General features: G+C 40.4%; 1 protein-coding gene across 4 annotated transcripts in view; it reads left to right on the top strand.

Annotated features, from left to right (window-relative positions):
- The window catches only part of PHF21A (PHD finger protein 21A), a 201,795-nt gene that overhangs the window by 172,381 nt on the left and 11,444 nt on the right, over positions 1 to 17,970 (top strand). For 2 of the 4 annotated variants that reach the window (XM_012001373.1, XM_012001372.1), the window contains 5 exons: positions 5,147 to 5,245; positions 8,572 to 8,623; positions 9,350 to 9,429; positions 9,889 to 9,949; positions 12,805 to 12,968. In XM_012001373.1, the coding sequence (XP_011856763.1) occupies positions 5,147 to 5,245; positions 8,572 to 8,623; positions 9,350 to 9,429; positions 9,889 to 9,949; positions 12,805 to 12,968 (456 nt within the window). Of the gene's footprint in view, positions 1 to 5,146; positions 5,246 to 8,571; positions 8,624 to 9,349; positions 9,430 to 9,888; positions 9,950 to 12,709; positions 12,733 to 12,804; positions 12,969 to 17,970 lie in introns of all 4 variants that reach the window. The other 2 variants (XM_012001374.1, XM_012001375.1) reach the window with 1 other exon arrangement.

The following is a 17,970-nucleotide window of genomic DNA, read 5'->3' as shown; positions in this document are numbered from 1 at the left end:
TATTTTTTATTATTATTATTATTTTTTTTGAGACCAAGTTTTGTCATGTTGCTCAGGCTGGTCTTGAACCACCCTGAGCTCAAGCTAGCCTCCTGCCTTGGCCTCCCAAAGTGCTGGGATTACAGGCGTGAGCCACTGCACCCAGCCCATTTTCTGTTCTTTGGTGTCTTTGGCTTTGGTATCAGAGTAGTGCTGGCCTCGTAGAATGATTTAAGAGTGTATTTTCTGGAATTTGAGACAGATCGGTGCTAATTCTTCAAATGTTTGGTAGAATTCACTAATAAAACCATCTGATCTTGTACTTTTTCTTTTTGGGGGAGAATTTTGATTACTGTTTCAATCTCTAGTTGTTACAGGTCTGTTGAGATTTTCTGTATCTTGAGTCAGTTTTGGTAATGTGTGTGTTTTTAGGAATTTTCCATTGCACCTATGTTGTCTGGTTTGTTGGTGTACAGTTTCTCAGTATATTCTCCTATAATCCTTTTGAATTCTGTGAGATGTAATGTCCTCAGTTTCATTTTTGGTTTTAGTTATTTGTATCTTCTTTTTTTCTTAGTCTAAACCAGAGGTTTGTCAATTTTGTTATTCTTTTTGAAGAATCACCTTTTGGTTTTGTTGATTTTGTTGTTCTTCTCTATTTCATTTATCCTCATCCTAGTCTTTTAATTTCTTTTTTTTTTTTTTTTTTGGCTTTGAATTTAGTTCTTTTTCTGTTTCTTAAGTTGTAAAGTTAGGTTATTGATTTGAGCTCTTTCTTCTTTTTTAATATAGACTCTTAGCAGCTATAAGTTTCCCTCTGAGTACCGCTTTCACAGCATCGCATAAGTTTTGGTATGTTGTGGCCTTGTTTTCATTTCTCTCAAAGTATTTTCTAATTTCCCTAGTGATTTCTTCTTTTACCCATTGCTTGTTTAAGAATGTATTGTTTAATTTCCATACACTTGTGAGTTTTCCAGTTTTCTGTTGTCATTAATTTCTAGCTTCTTTCCATTGTGGTTGGTGAAGATACTTTATGTGATTCTAGTCTTTCTAAATTTATTAATATTTGTTTTGTGGCCTAACATATAATCTGTCCTGGAGAATGTTTCATGTACACTTGATAAAAATATGCATGCTGCTCTTGTGTAGTGGAGTATTCTTCATATGCCTGACAAGTCTAATTGGTGTATGGTGTTGTTCAAGTTCCCTATGTCCTTTTTAATCTCTGCACAAGTTTTATCCATTACTTCAAGTGGGATATTGAAGTCTCCATTTATTATTGTAGAACTGTTTATTTCTGTCCTCAATTCTTTCGAAATTTTCTTCATATATTTTGGGGCTCTGTTGTTTGGTACATATATGATTATAACTGTTATATCATCTTTTTGAATCAACCCTTTTGTCAGTATATTATATAATGAGCTTCTTTGTCTCTTGTAGCAGTTGTTGACTTTAAGTCACTTTTGTCTGATAGTCCTATAGCCATTCATTATAAACATCCTTTCACTTTCAACCTTTTTGTGTCTTTTTCTCTAAAATGAGTCTCTCTTACAGCATATAGTTAGATCATGTGTTTTGTTCATTCTGCCAGTCTGTCTTTTAATTGGTGAGTTTAATCCAGTTACATTTAAGTGATTACTGATAAGGAAGGACTTAATGCCATTTTGCTATTTGTTTTCTGTATATCTTATGTTTTTTATTCTTCATTTCCTCTAATACTGCCTTTTGGTTTGATTTTTTTTCCTAGTGTGTCATTTTCATGCTTTCCTCATTTCTGTTTCTGTATATAATTATTTTCTTAGTGGTTACCATGGGGATTACAGTTAACATTCATACATTTTTAACAGTCCAGTTTGAATTAACCCCAGCTTAGATTTTTAAAACCCTGCTTGTATGGTTTCAGTCAAAGCCCCAATCTCAGCATCATGTAATATATCCATGTAACAAACCTGCGTTGTACCCTCAAATCTAAAATAAAAATAAATAAATAAATAAATAATAAAAGCTTTGCCAATGACAATAAAGGAAAAAGAAACTCTGCTCCTATACAGTTCTGCCCCCACTTTATGTTGTTACTGTCACAAATTATATCTTATACATTGTGTACCCACTAATACAGATTTATAATTACTTTGTGCATTTGTCTTTTAAGTCATATAGGAAACAAAAAGAGAAGTTAAAAATAAAATAAATAATAACACTGGCTTTTATATTTATTCATCTAGTTAGCTTTATTGGAGTTCTTATTTCTTTATATGACTTCGAGTTACTGTCTAGTGTCCTTTCATTTCAGCCTGAAGGGACTCGCTTTAACATCTCTTTTAGAACTAGTATACTAGTAGTGAATGTCCTCTGGTTTTGTTTATCTGGGAGTGTCTTAATTTCTCCATTTTTGAAGAATGGTTTTGAAGGATATAGAATTCTTGGTTGATAGGGGGTTTTTTTGCTCAGCACTTTAAATATATTAACCCATTTCCTTCTGGTCTGTAACTTAGTTGGATGGTTCTGGCTGATAGTCCCTCACAAGTTTGCAGTCAAACTAGTTGGCTAGAGCTGCAGTAATTTTAAGACTGTGCTATAGCTTAATAATCCACGTCTGAGCTCATCACATGGTTGTTGGCAGACCTCACTTCTTCTTCACTGGCTTTTGGCTGGAGGTTCCGTTCGTCACACCTGGGCCTCTCCGTAGTGCTGCTCACAACGTGGCAGCTGGCTTCCCCCAGAGCAAGAGATCCATGAATGAAAGACACCCTCCACTACCACCAATGTCTTGATTGTTTTATTTGTATTTTTGTTTTTGAGTACTTTTGGTATTATTTATATAGCACTGAGATAATCATACTTTTTCTTGCATGAGAGAGAGAAATTTAAACCTTGGGTTATTTTTTAGTGGAGAGGAATTGATTTGCCCTTCCTTAAAAGCATTGCCGCTCATCGCTTTACTCAGCCTTAGAAATGTAAGTAAGAGACTCCAAGAGACTTCACACAGCCTTGGAATGGAACAGCACACCCTTATAGTTGACCTTCTTTTCTCCCTCCTCCATCATACTTCTGTCCTTCCTATTCAAAGAGACATGAAAATAAGCTTTCTGGGCATCCAGGACTTTTAAAATGTCACTGTAAACTACTTTCCCATTGGTGGTTTGTTTTATGGAGGAAATGTGTCCTTTTTGATTAAAAATTGTGTGTGTGTGTGTGTGTGTGTGTGTGTGAGAGAGAGATGGAGAGAGAAAGACCTGAGTGATTGTCCCTTAGATCATACTCTTCACTCAGAAGACCAATCAGCTCTTTACTGTACACCTGCTCTGCATGAAGTACCATAATAGGCGCAAAGGGGTGCAAAAACAAGAGGTGCATAAAACAATTCCCATTCTTAAATAGCTTTTAGTATAAAGGGGGAAATATGAGAGAACACCAGTGGGGAAAAAATGCAAAGCAGCCTTTGTGCCCCAGAGCACTGGTTGCCACAGTATTGATAAGGCAGATGCTTACGCTTTCCTTACGTAATCTCATAAAAGCAGAAGGAAGATATGAAAGTGACCAGGAAAGAAAATGAAAGATCTTTGTGCTTGTGTTAGTTTTTCAGATCTAGTAAAATATTTCCAGCATAATGATTTTTGAGAGCTTTAGATGTCTTGTTTGTAGGACCAAAGTCTCATGTAGCCCCTGCCCATCAATAACCAGTTTTATTCTCACTTATTTAATTATTGTTGCCATATGAAAGGAGCATTACTTCCACATTTTTTCTAATTTTGAAAAAGTAAATTAGGTTTGTGTTTACAGTTTTATATTTCCTGTTTTAAAATTATTTGAGTATTTACAGAGAACTTCATAAAATGAGTTAGCCATTGGTCATGGTAAGAATAGTAATGGGGCCGGGCACGGTGGCTCATGCCTGTAATCCCAGCACTTTGGGAGGCCGAGGCAGGTGGATCATGAGGTCAGGAGTTCAAGACCAGCCTGGCCAACATGGTGAAACCAGTCTCTACTAAAAATACAAGAAAACGATTAGCCAGGTGTGGTGGCACGTGCCTGTAATCCCAGCTACTCCAGAGGCTGAGGCAGAGAATTGCTTAAACCTGGAGGGGTGGAAGTTGCAGTGAGCCGAGATCGCACCACTGCACTCCAGCCTGGGCAACAGAGTGAGACTCCGTCTCAAAAAAAAGAGAATAGTAGTGCAAGCCCAGTCTACCAGTATGCTAGCTACCTTTAGTATTTGAAGATGGTAATCAACTGGTGTTTCTTCTGCTTGAGTAGACGCTTCTGGAAGAAGAGGCTTGGAAAAATTAGGAAGTCAGCCTCTTGCAAGATGGCCCACTCTTAGCAATTGCATCTCTCCTCTGATGGATTATATAGACAGATTTTTAATATTCCATGTAAGGGTAGTTCTGCAGTCTCTCTGAGATTATGACTGGAAGTGTTCTGAAATAGGCGGCTATGTATGTAAGTTGTTTTCAATATCATTCTGATCTTAAGCAGGTTGTGGGCTGGAGCTTGACCTATAATGTAAAAACAGTGGGTGGCTCATGTCTGTAATCCCAGCACTTTGGGAGGCTGAGGTGGGCAGATCACCTGAGGTCGGGAGTTCAAGACCAGCCTGACCAACATGGTGAAACCCCGTCTCTACTAAAAACACAAAAATTAGCTGGGTGTGGTGGTGGGTGCCTGTAATCCCAGGTACTAGGGAGGTTGAGGCAAGAGAATTGCTTGAACTCAGGAGGCGGAGGTTGCAGTGAACTGAGTGCCATTGCACTCCAGCCTGGGCAACGAGAGCAAAACTCCTTCTTAAAACAACAACAGCAGCAGCAAAAAAATAGCAGGCTTGCTTCTGGGAAACTACCCCCACATCCTAAAATACATGGAAATCAGAAAGGACAACCTGTACCATATTTTTATACTTAGGAATTAAATTGTATTTTTCTTTCCATATACCTTATTTAGAGTTGTATTTATAGATCCATATGTAGCCATGCAATATAATAACTTCAACTGGGGCTTTACATTTTAGTTGCCCCTCCCCCCATGAAATCTATAGTATTAACTTTTGTATTAATATGTTCCACATTTGAATATGTTGTCTTCTTTCTTGCTACTATTAAACTTCTGATTGCTTCACCCTTTTAATAAAAAACAAATTCTGAATTTTTATTTAATTTTTCTTTCCTAGACAGTTAAATCTCACACAGAAACAGATGAGAAACAAACAGAGAACCGCACCGTCACCCCACCTGCTGCACCCAAACCAAAACGGGAGGAGAACCCTCAGGTAGGCCTGTGTTTCCAAAGGCAGGTTGCAGTCTCTGGTGTATGGTTTATTCTCATGTACCAGAAGGGGCACCTACTCTCTGAATGATGAAGTGAACTTGATGTTCATCTTCTAATGCACTTTTATTATTCAGCAATGTTATTGCCAAGTCAAATTGGTCTAGAGTGGAATTCTTAGACTGTAGTCTTGAGGGTCCATGCACTTGTACATAGGCATTTTGATTGTATCAAAGGAAAAGTTTTTTAAAACATTATTCTTCATATGCATGTTACAAATTCGAAATGTTAAGATGAACGATGATTTTCCCAGCTGTCCCATTGCGTTCCTAATCATTACTGTGTTGTGTTTGTCTCAGCCAACATTTATAAGATATCCAGTTCACTCAGCTAATGTGTATTTATATTATCAATTGCAGTTATTAAATGTGCATTTTGTTATAACCATTGTATTACATTAGAACACCAAACCCAAAATGAATTAGCTCAAAAGTAATCCACTGAAGCATAAAAGTAGGGATGAAAATAGTAACATCTATACCACAATTTAGGATACAATTATAAACATAAATAGCAAAGAAGACCCTGATAAAAATATAGAATGTGAATCTGTATGTCCTTAGACAAGGAAATTTTTTCAGTTTGATGCTTTTGCATAAGCAGCTATAAACAGAAAATGTAGACAGGTAATATGATGATGAATATCTGACAGTTAGATTTCATTTGACCAGTAATTCACTTGCCTCTATCCTTAGTGCATTCTTCATAATGAAACCATGTGAAATAGTGGCATAAAGTCATCAAAGCTTCATGCCATTTTTTTAAAGTAGTGATTTATTGGGCCAGTTCAGGTTTCCTAAAACAAGTACAAAATATAATTCTTTCTGATATGAAATGAATGAATTTTTAATTTTATCTTTAAAAAGTGGGCCAAAACTTGAGCCAAAAAGAAATACTAGCCACAGAAATTGCTGAGGAACTTGTGAAATCATCCACAGAATTAATAACAAGTATTATGCTCTGAGGAGGAAAAATTGAGCAAAATTTCCCTATCAAAGGAAACTGAAGGATCCAACCTAGGCAAACATAGTGAGACCTTGTCTCTGCAAAAAATAAACAAAAGTAACCAGGTGTGGTAGCGCATGTCTATAGTCCCAGCTACTCAGGAGGCTGAGGTGGGAGGATCACTTGAGCCTGGGAGGTCTAGGCTGCAGCGAGCTGAGATGGTGCCACTGCGCTCCAGCCTAGGTGATGGAGCGAGACCCAGTGTGGGCAAGCAAGTACCATCATGTGTAGTAGCAGATAGTTCACCTTCTAGTTGGACAGAATCACTGCCATAAACAAAGTAAATTAGCTCTTGGCATATGTGGGGTACATATATGAGGTAAAAGTTCTTGGCAGCTTTTTATTCTATCATCAAAAATTTAGGCTGGGCATGGTGGCTTATCCCTGTAATCCCAGCACTTTGTGAGGCTGAGATGGGCGGATCACCTGAGGTCAGGAGTTCAAAACCAGCCTGACCAACATGACGAAACCCTGTCTCTACTAAAAATACAAAAATTAGCTGGACGCAGTGGCGCGTGCCTATAGTCCCAGGTACTCGGGAGGCTGAGGCTGGAGAATTGCTTGAACCCAGGAGGCAGAGGTTGCAGTGAGCCGAGATCGTGCCACTGCACTCCAGCCTGGGTGACAGAGTGAGACTCCATCTCAAAAAAAAAAAAAAAAAAATTTATTCCACAAGAGAGAAATTTTTTTCTCACTTAATTATTTTGTGAACTTGATCTAAACTGGCAAAGATGATTTGGGTGTGAGTGGCCAAGAAGGGTGCTGTTACTTGCTTAAAAGAGGGTGCATCTGAATATCAGTCCACACACTGCTTCATCAAAAGAGCAACAGTTAGGGGAGAGCCTCTTGATCTTGATTATATTTCTAAGGAATAGTGAAAATTAGGAATGTAGTCAGTTGGCAACCACAAAGTGTATGTCACTTCAACATACAGTTTAGAAAACTGGAAAGGCCAAGACTGCTTTTTCTTACCGGACTAATCTGGCTGTCAAGGGGATAGGTACCCATCTAAGTTTTTGAAATAAGAAATAATATAAAAACATTTCTCCAGGACTCTGAAGTTACCAGTAAAGGACATTTCTGTGTTCCCAAGTGGCTTGGTGAAGAAGTTTATTTTCAAATAGACTGACCCTATCACTTCAGTCCAAAGTGGCATAATATCGAGGATAAGATGTCAGGACTTTTAAAGATCAAATTGTGGTATAAATAACTCTACAGGAGTATGTCTTTTACAATTGAAGATGTTCTTTATTCATCAGAGAAAGAAATTGATAATGTATTATTTGGCATATTTAGAAACTGCATGCAGTAGTACAACAGAAAATGAAGACACACTTTTCAGACCACATGCAAGCAAAGAAAAGAATAGAAATCAATTTGTTTCCCTCTCCGGCTTGAAGAGTCTTAACATTCCATCTTCGGGGCCCAGTATTTTCACCAGCTTAGTTTCTGATGGAGTCCTAAGAGTGGTCTTCAAAGAGAAATTGCTCCATAATTTTTAGGTTCACGTGTGATTGAAAAATCATAGTATTCAGCAGAAACACCTGCTGTCGTTCCTGAAAATCATTTAGCTGTGAGTTAGCATTGTCCTAAAAATCATTTAGCTGTGAGTTAGCATTGTGGCAGTATAAATGTGAGAAACTGGGACCCAGTCATGACAAGTGAGACACTCAGAATTTGGAGCTTGTTAAATGGGAGGCTCTTTAAAACCCTCTGCATGTTTTGTGAGTATGAAATCCTCTTCTTTTTAAGAGGATTTTTCTGTGGGGCGGGGAACTCGGATCGCACAAGATACTGATTTCTGTCATTGAGAAAGAAGATGAGGCCCCAGTCCTTCTCTTTTGGCCCTGTTAGACCAGAGAGCCTCTAGAGCAAACTTTCTAACCTGTGGCCCATGGGCCACATGTGGCCCAGGATGGCTTTGAATGTGGCCCCATAAAAATTTGTAAACTTCCTTAAAACATCGTGAGGTTTTTTTGTGATTTTTTGTTTAAATTTCATCAACTATCATTGGTGTTAGTGTATTTTATGTGTGGCTTGAGACAATTCTTCTTCTTCCAATGTGGCCCACATTGAAGGAAGCCAAGATTTTGGACACCCCTGCTGTAGAGGATCTCCATGGCTCCTTAGAGAATGTCTGCTCTTGTGCGTTCATATGTGACCTGCCCATTGGGCTGGCTTTCCCTAATGTCCTACTAGGAACTGGCAATTGGCTTTGTGAGAACCCAGACTGAAGTATATTCTTCTTTTGTTTCTCTGGCACAGAAACTTGCCTTCATGGTGTCTCTAGGGTTGGTAACACATGACCATCTAGAAGGTAAGAGAAGATATTCTTGGCACTGCCTTTTTTTCTGGCCCACAGCTTTGTTCCTGAAAATGGTGTTTGATTGAATTCCTAGAATAGAAAATTGGAACACAAATAGAGTATGATTCAGCCAGTGTGGACTTTATTTCCTTTAGTGGGAAAATTGCCTTCCCTCTGTCTAATGTTCCTATCATTATCCAAACTACTGTCCTGGGAAAACCTCGCCAGTTGCCTAAATTAAGGTGACTTCTGTTCATTTAGGGGAACTCTTCTTTTTCCGAACAGCGCAAAGTAGCAAGCGCTCTTCCGACAAGTCTATAATTTCTGGTCACTCCAGGTTATCAGAATGTTGAGAACAGTTACAAAGCTGTACCTGTCCTGCTTATTTAATTCAAGAATGGTGAACTTTGGTTATTCAGTTTAAGTCTTATGGATAAAGCTCATCCAGACCTGAATATACAGCAGTCTAAAAATCAGGACAGCTTGTTTACAAGGGCTGTCTATTGTTAAACTCTCCACAGAGAGCCACGTGTGGGACAGCGTGGTCTTGCAGGTGAGAGTAGCTGGTCCTACACATTTGCTGCCAGTAGTGTGCTTGCCTCTGTTGAGGCTTCAGTGAGACAGAGACTTGTCCCTAATTCTGATTTCTTATGGGAAAACCAATAGATAAAACAGTGAAGCTAAGTTTTTTAGGTTCTCCATGCCTCTCTTTTAATCAAAACTTTTTCTTCTCTCAAGAAATCCAAAGCAAGAGGCAAGAGCGAAAAAGAAGAACAACAGCAAATCCGGTCTACAGCGGAGCAGTCTTTGAGCCAGAGGTATTACTGGCCAGCGCCTGGCCCTTCCCTCATGTTCCAGTTTTATTTATGAGCTGTTCGGTGCCTCCTCTCTGAAAACCTGCTGAAGAACAGCACCCTGATTGTACTTGGCCAGTTCTGTGAAGTGGTAGATTTTTTTTGATTTATCATTTTTATTAGTCACTGCTTACCCCTTAGGTTTTTTTCCCTAAGTTTCAGCAAGATACACGCCCACCTTAAAATTTTAATTCATCCTGACTTCAATACAACTGTCATCGGCAACAGAGGCAGATTTCTCTGAGATAGTCTCTGAGAGCCAAGTACATACAATAAAACCCTTGAGCATTGAGACCTTAGGATGACTAGCACTAACTCTAGTTGGCATGTTGACAGTCATGCCGTGCTTGATCTTTAGCTTGTGCCAGTATTAGTAATAACCACACTATTCAACAGTCACCTTTCCTTCTTCAATCCTCAAAGCGTAAGAAGAGTGCAGTCACATACCTAAACAGCACAATGCACCCTGGGACCCGGAAGAGAGGTGAGGACCTTTTTATATCTCTCCCTTGCTGCTGTTGCTTTTGCTTTCTGTGTGTATTTCTTCTCCTTCCCTCCTCCCATCATTATAGGACCTAACTCCTCTATCCTTTGAAAATAGTTTTGTTGTTCTCTGAGAATGGGAGAGAAAAGAGAATGAGATTTCTTATTAGAGTTCTGTATGTTGAATCAAAAGCTGACTTTACTAGGATTCTGGCAAAGCTGACTCAGGGGAATGGCTTAATGTAGCATTTCTGCCCCAAGCCTGCCAGGCCATCCATGAGTAGCACAGTGAACAGAACCCCATGTAAAAGGAAGCATTTGAATGTTATTAAGCAGAACAGAGCACTGCTGTTGCCAAGGTATTCCTAATAGTGTCTTGGTTGTCCTACTGCTGGCAAGGCCAGAGTGTGACGCTGAGTTTCTTGGAGCTGCAGACTTTCCAGGAAGGAAAGAGGTAGCCACACTTGAGAACTTAGAATCTTTGAAAAGAGGACATCTCCAACTAAGGAAGTAAAGGTCACTCTCAAAACAGGCTCCCTAAAGAACAGATTCCTAAAGAGCTCCAATCCCATATTTCAGACCTTCCCATGGACATTCCAGAATCTTACTTTTAGGCAGAGCAGAAAAAACAGCAGCAGGAGCAGCATCTCTCACCATGCAGGTCTAAATAGGTCTTAACAGCTCAGGGTTTGAGCTCATAAACAAGGTACTGAAATGTTCTTTGATGTCAGTAATACATCCCAAGGTCCTTTTCTCCACATGGTAATGTGTCCCTGAATTATAGTTCCAGGCTAGAAAGGTTGCAGAGTGAGTGGAGTAGCATACTAATTTTTGCATGTGCACACACAGTCTCAGAGCTATTGGAAGCTCAGGAGGTCATCCTGACCCTTTGTCTGCCTTAGGCAGGACTACACTATTACCATTCCCTCCCCACAAAAAAGATATCATAGCCACCCTTAGTAACCCATTCTAATGTTTCATCAGTCCTGTCCTTCAAGTACTCAAAAATATTTAGATGGGAAACTGTAAGTCATGACTTTATATTGATTCCTGGGCCACAGTAACCAGTACTCTAAGTTATTTTTGTTTTGTTTTGTGTTTGGTGGTTTTTTTAGTGACCCCGATGCAGTTCTCAAAAAGGAGCCCCCCAGCCAGAGGCCACAATAATTGGCCTGATAGTGGGCAGCATCTGCTAAGAGGACAGGGGTTAAATGAGCCAGAAAGACCTTGGCATCTCTTGCCAAGGTCAGAGGATAAAAGCCTGCATCCACAGTGCCTAGGATATGCCTTTTGTGGGTAAACAAGAGAGCATTCATCTTGTTCTTCCCCTTCCAGCAGCACTGAACTCCCTAGAAAAGACAAACCAGTAAGAACTGTCTTTGTGTACTGTAGGCATCACCAATTTAACACAGAGAGGTAATATTTTTGTAACATCTGACAGAATCATGACTCTTGTGCATAATCCTAATATAAATGATAACTGTTGGCAAAGTCATGATCCTACATACCATTTACCAGTGCTTATAGGCAATTTCGTACCTCTCTGTACCTTTTTTTCCCCTTGGTATATTGGGCATATACATTTGATCACTTATAGCTTAGAAGCAATGACCTTGGCCCTTAGAAGACAAGGGCCCTGACTTAGATATGTGGTGAGGCAAGAGTGGCTGCCCTAGACTTTCTGTACCCATGGGGCTCATTTAAGTTGCTTTGTAGCCTTGAGGTTTGAGTCAAAACGCTCTTATACAAATCAGATGTCTCAGGAGTGCTGATGCCAGGGCCTTTCCTGAGACTTTTAAACAGCTCCAATTTTTAGAGATGTAGTTCATCAGGATGTTTGTCATGTAAAATGGAGAGACAGCTGCCAGTCAACTGGGGAGGGTATCCAGGGACAGAAATACTTAAAAATTCATTGCTAAGCCCAGAGCATCTTTTAAGCTCTTAGGTTTCAAGCTCCTCCCAGAACATACCTCTCAATAGCTCTACCAGCAAGGGGTAAGAATAGTTAACTTGAATTTTGCCTGTCTCCACCCTCATAAAATGCAGACAGAAGAGAGAAGGAAAAGCAGAAATCCTAAATAAATCAGTCTGTGGGAACTGAGAATCATTAATAGTATTGTGAGAATGCTGATTGCAGAGAAACTTAGAGAACAGTATGCAAAAGATATGAAAAAACAGTAAACTCGGCCGGGTGGGGTGGCTCACATCCCAGCACTTTGGGAGGCCAAGATGGGCAGATCATGAGGTCAGGAGATCGAGACCATCCTAGCTAACACGATGAAAGCCCATCCCTACTAAAAATACAAAACATTAACTGGGCATGTGCCTGTAGTCCCAGCTACTCGGGAGGCAGAGGCAGAAGAGTCACTTGAAGCCAGGAGGCGGAGGTTGCAGTGAGCCGAGATCGCGCCACAGCACTCCAGCCTGGGTGACAGAGCGAGACTCCGTCTCAAAAAAATAAAAAATAAAAATAAAAATAAACTCATTCCTGGCCCTGGCTCCCACTGAGCTCTGTTATCTTGGTTCTTGCACTAGAAATCTCAAATTGCAATAGTCCAGGAACTTCACCACAATCTGCCCAAGGTGAGGTCTTTCTATATAAGCCAGCACCTTCTGTCATTCTCCAGAGCTCTCTTATCCTCCCTTCTCTTGAGAGTCATGTAGTTGTTTCTAATGACATTTAAATCTTTGCTTCTCTTCCTTCCTTTGGGACTGTTGAATTAACCTTCTGTCTGCTACCTCACTTCCTTTTCCATGCTAGCCAATGAGGAACACTGGCCAAAGGTATGTAAGATCATTTTCCCCCTCTCTTTCCCTCCCCCTTTTTCCCTTTTGTTCCCTTCTCTTGGTATATAGGTCGTCCTCCAAAATACAATGCAGTGCTGGGGTTTGGAGCCCTTACCCCAACATCCCCCCAATCCAGTCATCCTGACTCCCCTGAAAATGAAAAGACAGAGACCACATTCACTTTCCCTGCACCTGTTCAGCCTGTGTCCCTGCCCAGCCCCACCTCCACAGACGTAAGTAACTTGGGAAAAGCACACTGTCTTTCTGAGAGCTTAAATTGGGAAAAGCGTTATCATATGTTGTCTCCTTACCAACTTGCACCTTCTTGACTAACCCTGGAACAGCAATTAAACCCTATAGAATGCTTGTTATACCATGTAAGGCAGCTTTCTTTTGAGTTTCCAGGCCTTCCATGTCCTTGAGAAACATGTTAAATATAACCTCATGGAACTCAGCCAGCTTTCAGAGTCTGAATTTGATCTACTGTGAATGAGTTCTCAGAAAACAGATGGGGCGGGGAGATCAGCTCATACAGTTGAGAGGTGTGCAGGTTTCTGTCATCAGTGTTTTGGGAGTGGGGAAAAGTGAACAAGGCATACGGTCCCCCAGCAGCCCTTGTTTGCTGCTTCAAATACAATTCCAGAAGTGGAAAGTTTTCTTTAGAGCAAATGTATTCAGCAGAGTTGATCAGAAACAGCTTCTTGAAAACCTGTCAAATACTTAGTAGCCCTTCACCCACAAACTGCAGGAATGTGAACTAGTGCTCTGAATGTTTAAATGAACCTCAACAAAGCTCAGAATTCACTCAGCAGATACTTACTGAGCACTACTCTGCTGACCAAGTGCTGTTCTTGGGGCTGGGGACACAGCAGGGAACAAAACCAACTCCCTGTCCTCAAGGAGCTCATCTGAAGAGGCAGATAATAAGAAAGTGAATATATAATATGTCAGGTAATGATAAGTGCTATGAAGAAAAATGGGGCTGGGCGTGGTGGCTCACGCCTGTAATCCCAACACTTTCGGAGGCCGAGGCAGGCGGAGCATCTGAAGTCGGGAGTTCAAGACCAGCCTGGCCAACATGGTGAAACCCTGTCTCTACAAAAACACAAAAATTAGCCGAGCATGGCACGCTCCTGTAATCCCAGCTACTCAGGAGGCTGAGGCAGGAGAATCTCCGGAACCCAGGAGGCGGAGGTTGCAGTGAGCCGAGATTGCGCCACTGCACTCCAGCCTGGGTGACAAGAGTGAGACTCCATCTCTTAAAAAGAAAACAAAATTGGAGTGGATTAAGGGCATACAGCATACTGGCCGGAGGCTGATGTTTATGAAGAGTGGTGAAGCCTCTCTGACAGGAAGTGAAGGAGTGAACCATGGATCTGGGGAAAGAGCCTGCCAGGCAGAGGGAACAGCAGTTCAAAGCCCTGAAGTGGGAGTGTGCGTGGCATCTTGAAAGAAAAGCAAGAGGGCCAGGATAGTGGGGCAGAGCAAGCTGGCCAGGGTGGTGGGAAATGAGGCCTCAGAGGTGTCCGGGCCAGTTGCACAGGACTTTGTGGCTTTCGTTCTCAGTAAAATGGGAGACCATTAGAGAGTTTTGGGCAGAGGAGTGACATAATTTTTCAATATTTATTTGGAAAATTTTCAAACCTACAGAAAAGTTACAATAATGGTACAAAGAACCAATGTATATCTTTCACATTGATTCACCAGTTGTTAACATTTTGCCACATATGCCTCTCACCTACCATACACACTTATTTTGGGGGAACCAGTTAACAAGAAGTTGCAGACTTCATGAATCTTCACCCTAAAATATTCCACTATGTATCCCCTAAGAGCAAAAATACTGTCTTATGTAGCTACAATGCTTTTATCAAATTGAGGAAATTTAACACTAGTAAAATATTACTATATAAAATATACAGTCCATATTCAGATTGCTCCATTTGTCCCTTACTTACTTTTGTGACACTTTGTTTTTTCTGCTCCAGGGTCCAATTCAAGATTACTCTTGACATTTATTGTCATGATATTGTCTGTTTGGTAATCCTTTATTCTGGAAGAGTTTCTCATTCCTTGTCTTTCATAACATTGATGTTTTTAAAAAGATACCCAGTTCCTCTGTAGAATGCGTCTCCATTTGGATTGTGTGATTTTTTTTTCTCAGCAGTAGATTCAGGGTATGCATTTTTGCAGGAGCGCTAATAAGTGACGATGGGTCGTTATCAGGGCATCACAGCAGGAGGCACACGTTGTCAGTCTCTCCTGTTGATGATGTTAACTTGCGTCTCCTCAGATAGTTTTCTGCCAGATTTTTCTACCTGTAAATGTGCCTTTTTCCTGTGGTGGAGATAGCTTTGAGTCTGTATAAAAACTGTTCCCAACAAACTGTTACCTAATGTTTTTAGCATCCTTTTAATGATTCTTGCTTGCATTTATTATTTTTAAGGTGTACGCAAAGTCAACTTGGATTTTAAAAAGGATCACTGTGTCTAAAATATGCAGAAGAAAAGGGCCTATAGGGAAAATAGGATGGAAGCAGGAAGACCAGTTAGGAGGCTATTGCAATTGTCCGGGCAAGAGATGATGGGCAGGCACGGTGGCTCACACCTGTAAATCTTAACACTTTGGGAGGCCAAGGTGGGCGACTGCTTGAACCCAGGAGTTCAAGACCAGCCTGGGCAGCATGGCAAGACCCCTGTCTCTACAAAACACTAAAAAATTAGCGAGGTGTGATGGCAACGTAGTGAAACCCTGTCTCTACTAAATATACAAAAATTAACCGGGCATACTGGTGTGCCCCTTTAGTCACAGCTGCTTGCAAGGCTGTGGTGGGAGGATCACTTGAGCATGGGAGGTTGAGGCTGCAGTGAGCCATGATTGCACCACTGCACTCTGGCCTGGGTGACAGAACAAGACCCTGTCTCAAAAAAAAAAGGAAAGAAATATGATGATGATAGCTTGGCCTAATTTGATGGAAGAAGCAGAGATGGAGAAAAGTGATCACGTCTGCATATATTTTGAAGAGCCATCAGGATTGAATATGGGTTATGAGAAAAAGAATGGTCAAGGAGAAATCCAAAGTTTTTGGCCTAAATGACTAGAAAGATGAAGCTTCCATTTACTAAAGATTAAGAGGAGCAGATCTGGGGAGGGAAATAAAGAGTTTCACTTCACACATGTCTCAGTTATTTGGTGAATTACAGAGCTTGTCATTGACCATCCTAAGATGAAATGTCCTTTGAACTTGAAGGTTCTCAGAACCTCCTAATGGCACACCCCTCTCCAAGGAGCAGCAGAATGCCATATGAATATTCCGAGTTAAAATTCCAGAGGCAACAAAGAAAATGTTATCTTTGGAGGACTAGGGTCATAGAAGAATTCTGTTCTCTGACAGGTTTCCTTGTTTCCTTCCTTAGACGTCATTGGTGGTTACAGATTCATCGTTCTCTAAAGATTCAGCATTTTGTCCAGCTTTCCCAACTTTTGGCATTAATAATTGACAGGTTTTCTAACTGTCCTGTTAATAAGCAGCAGGGTCTCTCTCAGAAATCTTGTTTGCTAGCGCCAAAGATTGTCCCAGCTTCTTCTCAGTTGAAGTATTGCCAAAGGATCGCCAGCTCATTGGCCTCTTGGTAGAGCTCTCCCTCTAGGGTGGTACACAAATGCTCGGGGACAGATGATTTTGTGGTTCTGCATGTGAGTCTCTCTCCTAAACAATGTTGTTTTTGTTGTATTTTTTGGGTCAAATGGGATTATGGTTTTCTTAGAAAGAGTGAACCCAAAGGATCCACTCATCAACTCACAAACTAAGAGCTTCTGCCAGGTTTTGTCTTAAAATTGAAACATATTTCTTTTCAGAAATCTAAAGGTAAAAGAAAGCTTTTTTAACAAACTCCCTAAGTTAAACTCAGCAGAACATATTTTTAAGATAATTGACTTCTCCTTTTACCGTATCCCAGTAGTGGCAGTGATTAAAATCAACACACAGGGCTCTGTATGTTTGCTGCTGGGTAGCATAAGTTCCAACAACATTAATTAAACAGTAACACTTGAGAGGCAGGCATTTCTAGGGATCAATAACCATTTTGAGGGACTTGGTGTAATACAGGACCTACCAGGCACTAATCCTCTAGATGTACCTTGTTGCCACTATCATCATTTTTAAGAGAAGGGAAGATACGTTAATATAATTATAAAAATTTTTTATCACTTAATGAAATTGCAGTTGATATTGCCATGGTGCTTCCTAAAAACACACCTCCTCAGCGCCTAGCCAAGCATCATGGGCCAGCTGTCTTTCAACTTACCTACTGTCTGGTTTATAGTAATAATTTGGTCAGTCATCAAAGCCTAAGCCTTTTGACCTGGCATGGTGCCTCCGTAGCACTTCCTCTGCTCTTTTTAGGCAAAGAACCGGTTCTGTATGAATAAAATGTTTTGGCATCTTATATTCATTTCTCTGGGCAGCAGTTCTCAAAGTGTAGTTTGGGAGTTCCCGAGACTCTCTCAGGGAGTCATAAAATCAAAACTATTTTCACAATGATACTAAACTGTCATTTGCCATTTTCATTCTCATTCTCTCAAGACGGAACAGTGGAGTTTACCTGATATTGCATGATGTGTGATGATGATGTCACTCTGGCAGCTAATGGAATGTGTACCTCTGTGTTTTGAAGTTTAAAAATGTTTTGATATACTATGTTTGTAATTTTTCATGGTTCTGTAATTCAGAATTAAAAGTTTTTACCAGCCTGGGTAATAAAGTGAGACCCCCATCGCTACAAAAAATTAAAAAATTAGCCAGGCATGGTGGTATGCGCTTGTAGTCCCAGCTACTTGGGAGGCTGAGTTGGGAGGATTACCTGAGCCTGGAAGGTCGAGGCTGCAGTGAGCCGAGATCACAGCACTGCACTCTAGCCTGGGTGACAAAGCCAGACCCTGTCTCAAAAAAAATTGTTTTTTAACTGTTACTACAGTAAATATTAATAGATATAACTCATATAAAAGCGCTCTGGAATCCTCAGTAACTTTAAGAGTGAAAAGGAATCTTAACACCAAAAATTACAGGATCTATAAACAAGATAGGAAGTTTCCTTTGGGAACTTAAATAAATAATTTAGTTTTTATTTTCTGTCTTTCTGCCTTCTATTTCTTGATGGTCTCCTTGCTCAGAAGCAAAGGAAAGTGAACACCTCTTCGTTTATCCCAAGTGCCGCCGAATAAGATGCCCAGTTT

The sequence above is a fragment of the Mandrillus leucophaeus genome, unplaced genomic scaffold (assembly GCF_000951045.1).
Source record: "Mandrillus leucophaeus isolate KB7577 unplaced genomic scaffold, Mleu.le_1.0 Scaffold66, whole genome shotgun sequence".
NCBI classification, from domain to species: domain Eukaryota; kingdom Metazoa; phylum Chordata; class Mammalia; order Primates; family Cercopithecidae; genus Mandrillus; species Mandrillus leucophaeus.
Note: the sequence above shows the minus strand (reverse complement) of the source record. Positions and strands in the feature narration are given on the sequence as shown.